The 7,083-nt window shown below is 38.0% G+C and overlaps 1 protein-coding gene across 1 annotated transcript; it reads left to right on the top strand.

The window, feature by feature from the left end:
- Positions 1 to 3,947: 3,947 nt before the first annotated feature.
- On the top strand, positions 3,948 to 6,747 carry LOC105041943 (putative pentatricopeptide repeat-containing protein At3g13770, mitochondrial). The gene is made up of 6 exons (XM_073253406.1): positions 3,948 to 5,624; positions 5,773 to 5,895; positions 5,969 to 6,093; positions 6,285 to 6,371; positions 6,497 to 6,588; positions 6,641 to 6,747. Exons 1-6 carry the CDS (start codon positions 3,948 to 3,950, stop codon positions 6,745 to 6,747), a joined length of 2,211 nt encoding a protein of 736 aa, XP_073109507.1.
- Positions 6,748 to 7,083: the final 336 nt, after the last annotated feature.

The following is a 7,083-nucleotide window of genomic DNA, read 5'->3' as shown; positions in this document are numbered from 1 at the left end:
GACATAGAGAGCATTGATGGCTGGCCAATGATCCTGTTCTTTGCTCGGTATAATCTTCTTAATTCTCTCTCAGATACTTTCTTGGAGAAAAAGAAAGCTCGTGATGGCATTAAGCTAAATTTATATATTTCGCTTCGATCAATGGAATCTCAACTTCATAAATTACTTAGGCTCTCTCGCGTTGGTTCTGTTCCCATGATTTCTTTAATTGTTGGTCATTTTAATGGTGGGATGGTGACATCAAGATGCAAAAAAGGACTTTAAAAAATGCATTCCGATCACGATTCTTTCACATGTGCTGCTTAAATGAATTCGAGAAATGGTTTTTTTTTTTTTTTTTTTTTTTTTTGGGGAACGAAAATAGTTCCCTTCTAAACATGCTCCGTTCCTTTATTTTTTTCCTGGAATCTTTTGGTATTCATTCAAATAAAATATAATGGGCCATGGGCCAATTGACGCATCAGACAAGCAAATCAAGAATATCTGAAGGTCTGGACGGATCGGCCTTTTGAATGGTAGAACGAATCGGACTTAAAAACATGAGCTTCAACATGAACATGCTGCGATGCCCCTCGCCATCATTCATATCAGAGACCACGAGGACCAAGCATGTTTGTTAATTTAATGTGTCGTACCGCCTCTCAAGTATGGCCCATAATTTTGAAAAATAATTGTACTTGGTTTCGTGTTTGATTATTTGACAGGCTTTCTGCGGTCCCTTGCTAGCTAGTGAAATAATAAAGACCCCAATAATTGGCCGAAGGAGGTCGTTGCATAATGGGAGGTGTAATTACTCTTTTTTCTAGAGAATTGATTGTGTCTACCTTCTAACATTTATTGAGTTCCTCTTAAAATATCATAGTATGGCTGTAATCAGCAAATTAATAGTTTAATTTTTTTTTAAAAACAAGATGTATTTCTTTAATCGTTATCTTAATAATGATGAGACAACCTTGGGTATCAATATATCCAAGATTTTTAAAGCTCTCCTGGATAAATAATAAATGAATATTACATGAAATTATCCGTATATGGTAGGGTGAGAGCATATACTCAGTGGAAGAGATAGAGATTTTTTTAATTTAAGAAGTTTCAAATTGACAATCCTAAAAAACCACAAATATGGTGAATCATGTTTTAAGAGAAACATTGAATCCCTTTTTTTAAAAATTATGTGATCTAGATGCTCTTAAAGTTGTTAATCGTGTTGGATCAGATTACATACAAGTTGGATAAAAAAATCTCAAATTCGAATATGATCAATTTATCAAACATATCAATATTTGATATTCGAACTAACCACGTTTAATAAGTAGATCAACCCGATCTGATATGCTTAACTTGTTTAACAAAAAAATTACATCCGATTAGATCTAGGAGCAAAGCCATTTAACTCACTATTAAAAATAGTAGACTACTTAACTTGTTCATTGCATATACATAACCAACACATGCTTAGCACTTTAAAAAATGATGAATAGCAACACATGCGTGCCACAAATAGGTTGAGTAGTTAACTATTTTTAATAGTAGTTTAAACATGTTACACATGAAATTAACATGTAAATAGTTTTTCTGTTGCACTTGACATGATATGACCTATTTATTAAATAGGTTAGTAGGTTGGGTTAGGTTGTCTGCTTGTTAAATATAAAAAATTTAGATTTTAAATTTTAACTTATTTAATAACTAGATTGGATGTTATATTTAAATTTATAAATTTATAATCTAATAGCTATAAACTGACCCAACACGACTGCCACCCCTGATTGGATGCGCTTCATATTAAATAACCAATTACGGCAACTATAGTAGCAATTATCATATGCAAGCCAAAGAGATGTACCTGCATCCAATGTAGCAACTTAGAAAATAGAAATGTAGGTAACTGAACAACATCGGATCTGAAAAGCATAAACCAATTCTTTAGCCAAGGAGGAGGGGAGGGGAGGGTCGTGCTCTGGGATGGTTGTCCCATACTCGTCGTGCCTATGGTCTATGACAGAGGAGCTCGTCACCATGAGATTGGTGCTTATCATCACAAGATTTATGCTTGGAGATTCCCATTGGCGCTGGATCCGTATCCATCATTGCCGGACCCAGGATGAAATGGTTGCCTTTGCTAGATCTATGGTAGGCAGCAGCATTTGCCAGACTTGTGCCCTCTGGTTGCTTGATCCATAGCGGAGAAGCCCGATGTAGTTGGATCCTTAGTAAAGCCTAATATTGTCGGACCAATGGGGGATGGTGTGCAGCAGACTGCTATATTTTATGATAGAGGAGGGTGGCTGGTCCAGGAGTCTAGTCTTGCTCCCCTATGGAGATGGGTGGCTGAACCCATGGGGCAGACTGACCGGGGGACCGTGGTCTGTGGTTGAGTCGCGGTCAGGCTGATGACCCATGACCTGGCCATAATAGCGGGTCAAATCCGGTCAGCATCTGCAGAACACTATTTCTTTCTCCCCTTCCCTGCTTTCCGATTCTTTCTTTTGGCCTAATTTGCCTTGCTCTCCCTTCTTTCCTCTCCTCCCTACTCTCGTGTTGTTATCACCCCCTGGTCTTCTCTGGTCCTGGTCTCCCATTCTCTCTTTGGCCCGAAATGGGTATTGGTCCTTGAAGAATCTCATAATGAGAAACTTTTTGTACACCATATGTAGTACATTAAAATTGACGTGGAGCACATCATCTAATTACATTGAAGCACATAACGCATTAAATGATGGAATAGATATCTAATGCCATTCAATATTTTTTTTATCAAATTTTTAATGATAAAAATATTATTCTTTTCGTAGAACAAAGAAAAAATAGTATTATTACTTTATGACGTCTTGTCTGATTTTTTGTGAATATATATGATATTCTGAATAATATATATAATTTTCTGTATCTTTATGATATCCTGAACAATATATATGATTTCTTAATGTCTTGTACAACTTCCTGTGAATATATATGTCATCTTGAACAATATATATGACTTATTATGAATATATATGACATCCTAAATAATATATATCACTTTCTAATACCTTATATATCTTCTTGTAAATATATTTGATATTTTGAATAAATAAATATAATTTTTCGTGAATATATATGATATCTTGAACAATATATACAGCTTTCTGATGTCTTATATGACTTTTTGTCAATATATATATGACATCTTGAATAATGTATATGGCTTCCTGATGTCTTATATGAGGCATCAGAAAGTCATATATATTGTTCAGAAAGTCATATGTATTCACAAAAACTCATATATATTGTTCAGAAAGTTATATATATTCACATAAAATTATATAAGATGTTAGAAAGTCATATATATTATTTAGGATATCACATATATTCATGGGAAGTTACATATATTGTTTAGGATGTCGTATATATCCACAGAAAGTTATACAAGACATTAAAAAGTCATATATATTGTTTAAGATGTCAAAAAGATATGCAAAATTATATATATTATTTAGAATGTTATATATATTCATAGAAAGTCATATAATGCATCAGAAAATAATAATATCATTTATTCTTTCTTCTATAAAAAAAATATATATATATATATATATTTTTATCACAAAAAAATTGATGAAAAAAAAGTTAAATGTCATTTAATATTTATTTTATTATTAATTATATTATATAATTTTATATGATTAGATAATATATTTTATATCAATTTTGCTGCACCGTATGCAGTGCACAAAAAATTACACAAGTGATAATAGAAAGTGGCCCGGTGCAAGCATGATTGAAACTAGCTCAAAAGCGGGCCTGCAGGCCCAACACATGTTACGTGACACGCTGAGTGGTTACAAAATACAAATGCATGAGCACGTGCATAGCACATGGCATCTTTATACAAAGGGATAACCCGGCTGGCATAAGCGACCGTTAAATGCCCGTTCGCCTTCCTTCCATTTCTTTGGGCGGAATCCATGGTAATGCTATTCCCTATATCCACCGCGATCACAACTCCATCCCCTTGGTCCTCCGCCGCCAATGCCGTTACGCTGTTCCCAGGGGACAGCCGTATTCACCACCTCCCCCGCTCCCACTCCAGCGCCGCTCCCCCGTCCCACCAAATGCCAGACCGAGATCCCCCTGGTTGGGCCGCCCTGATACGGCGGCGCGCCCGCGACGGCCGGCCTGCCGAGGCCCTCGCGCTTTTTCGGGAGATGGTCGTCGACCACCGTCACAAGCCGGACGACCTGTCCATCACCGTCGTCCTCGGCTGCTGCGCCTTGCTAGGCGCCGTCGGGTCCGGGAAGGAGGTGCATGGTTTCATGGTCCGAGACACCGGAGATAAAGCTCGCACCGCCGCCTCCGAGAGCTCGCTTGTTGGGTTCTACGCCAAGTGTGGGCTCCTCTCAAGAGCCCGAGAGGTGTTCGACCATATGCCCGAGAGGGACGTAGTTTCATGGACCATCATGCTGCTGGCCTATGTCGATCAAGAGGAGTGCCAAAGGGATATGTATGCTTTGTTTGTGGAGATGTTATATGGTGGTATCCTGCCGAATGGACATACTTTCACGGTGGTACTGAGTCGGGCTACGCTGGAGCAAGGAGAGCAGCTCCATGCCCACATTGTAAAGGGGAGTTGGGACTCGGATGCATTTGTTGGCAGTTCACTGGTTGATTTATATGCTAAAAATGGAAACTTGGGTGGTGCCCAGTTGGTTTTTCATAGAATCGAGCACAAGGACGTGGTGTGCTATAATAGCTTGATATCGGGTTATGGTAGAGTGGGGTTCGTAGGCGGCTTGATCTCTCTGTTTGAGGAAATACTTTTGGTGGGGTTAGTGCCGAACCAGTCTAGTTTTGTTGCGTTGCTTAGTGGGTGTGCTGATTCTGGATTTATGAGTTCATCTAAGCAATTCCATGCTCAAATTATAGTGAGGGGGTTGGAATCTAGTCAAATGATTCAAGGAATCATTGTTGATATGTATGCAAAGTGTGGAGATCTGGAATTAGCCCGTGTTGCCTTCGATAGAATTGGCATTACAAAGAATGTTGTTGTGTGGAATTCAATGATCAATGGATATGCGAAGCATGGCCACACAGAGGAGGCTCTTCAAGTCTTTAGTTTGATGGAGTTGGCTGGGGTTCACCCAGATTACATTACTTTCATATGCCTTCTATCTGCTTGCAGCCACTCTGGGTTGGTTGATGAGGGTTGGAGATTGTTTTGTTTGATGGGCAAGGTCTATGGAATATCAGCTCAAAACGAACATTATTGCTGCATGGTTGATCTCTTGGGGCGGGCAGGGATGGTACATGAGGCCTATGAGTTTATTTTAAGCAGTAAGTGTGAATTCCGATCTTCAGTATGGGGAGCTCTACTGAGTGCTTGTAGATTCTTGAAGGATGTTAAGATAGGAGAGATTGCTGCACGGAGACTGTTTGAGTTAGAGCCTACATGCTCAGGATCATATGTTGGATTAGCTAGTATCTATGCAGCAATGGGACAGTGGGGTGATGCTGCTGTGGTCAGAGAACTCATGGATGGTAGAGGAATAAAGAAAGATCCTGGCTATAGTTGGATTGAAGTTGATGGCGTGGTGCACAAATTCAGAGCAATGGAGGGGATGGGGGGCTATGACTTTATGAATGAGGTATATATATTATGTAATAGACTAAATTTGTGTATTCATGATTGTTATCACCTTGGTACGTTGTTTGATTGTGAAGACTACTTCTAGAGTACCGAAAAAAAGATCGAGAAGTAATAGTTTGGAGAGTTTGGTTGGATGATGGGATTAGTACCTAGATGGAAGTGTGAGTGCAATGCCTCATATTTTGGTTAACAGTGAGGCCTGCAACCAAGTGATTTGGGAATTAAAGGAGCTACACCAAAAAATGGTCAATGCTTACAAGAATGAACAGGTATTGATGATGGGTACTTTTATCTCAGCGAGTGGTTTGGTCAGATCACTACCTATGTATATGAATCTTGAAGGCAAGATCCCTTGCATATGAAAATAGTAGTTGCATTGGTACATTCTCCTGGGATGAAAGGATGATTTTGTCCAAAGATGAGAATCTTCACAGAAAGATGGGGGATCTTTTGTTCCAAGCTATGAGGTCGAGAACCTATAGAGAAAATCTTTTTTGAAGGACTGATTATTTGAGAAGGTCATCTACAATATTTTCCTTGGATAGCGAGAATTATTGCAAGTCACTCCACCAGGTGAACACAACAATTCAACCAAGTTTCACATGTTCCACTCAATATACCAGTTTAATTCCATTTGATCACAAATGTAAATTCAAAGCATTGGAAATAACACTACATACAGAAGTGAGGGGTCTTTCAGCATCATTCATGCCAGTTACAAAGCAAGAGGTGGCGTCTCTGGAAGGTAACTATGTTGTGTAGTAGTTTCCCGGACGAAAGCGGATTTGGAATATTTCACTGGTTGGAACCAAAATTGAATTCGCAGAGAACTATTCAGTGAAACGTTATAACCGATACGATGGGGTTTAGGAGGAATGAGTTGCTGACTATAGATAACCCTGAGGCACCAAGACAGGTTGGCACCCCTCTCCACATGCGAGAGGTCCAGGATTTGAATCCAGGTGGTTGTATTTTCTGATGAATTCTGTTCTGGAGTGTATTGGTGGTTTGCAGGGTACACCAAGATGGTTGTGATATCCTTCTATGATAATAAGCAGGACAATGAGCTATGTTCTTGTGATAGATACCACCAGTTTTGGTGGACTTCTAAAAAGAGTTGAGTGTGTAACGTGCACTGTTGAGTGTAACTTGAATTTGATGTGATCCACGATACAAATCCAATCCGTTTTGGATTTTAATTGGCCCATTTGGATATTTTAATCTTATTTCATTATTTAAAAATTTTATGGATATATATATATATATATATATATATATATATATATATATATATATATATATATATATATATATATATATATATATATGTATGTATGTATGTATGTATGTACGTACGTACGTACGTACATACGTATGTATACATACATATATGTATGTATATACGTATCTGCACATACATATATATATCTACATATATATATATATATATATACATA

This window comes from Elaeis guineensis, chromosome 3 (assembly GCF_000442705.2).
Source record: "Elaeis guineensis isolate ETL-2024a chromosome 3, EG11, whole genome shotgun sequence".
Classification (NCBI taxonomy): Eukaryota; Viridiplantae; Streptophyta; class Magnoliopsida; order Arecales; family Arecaceae; genus Elaeis; species Elaeis guineensis.
This window is presented reverse-complemented; position numbering and strand designations above follow the sequence as displayed.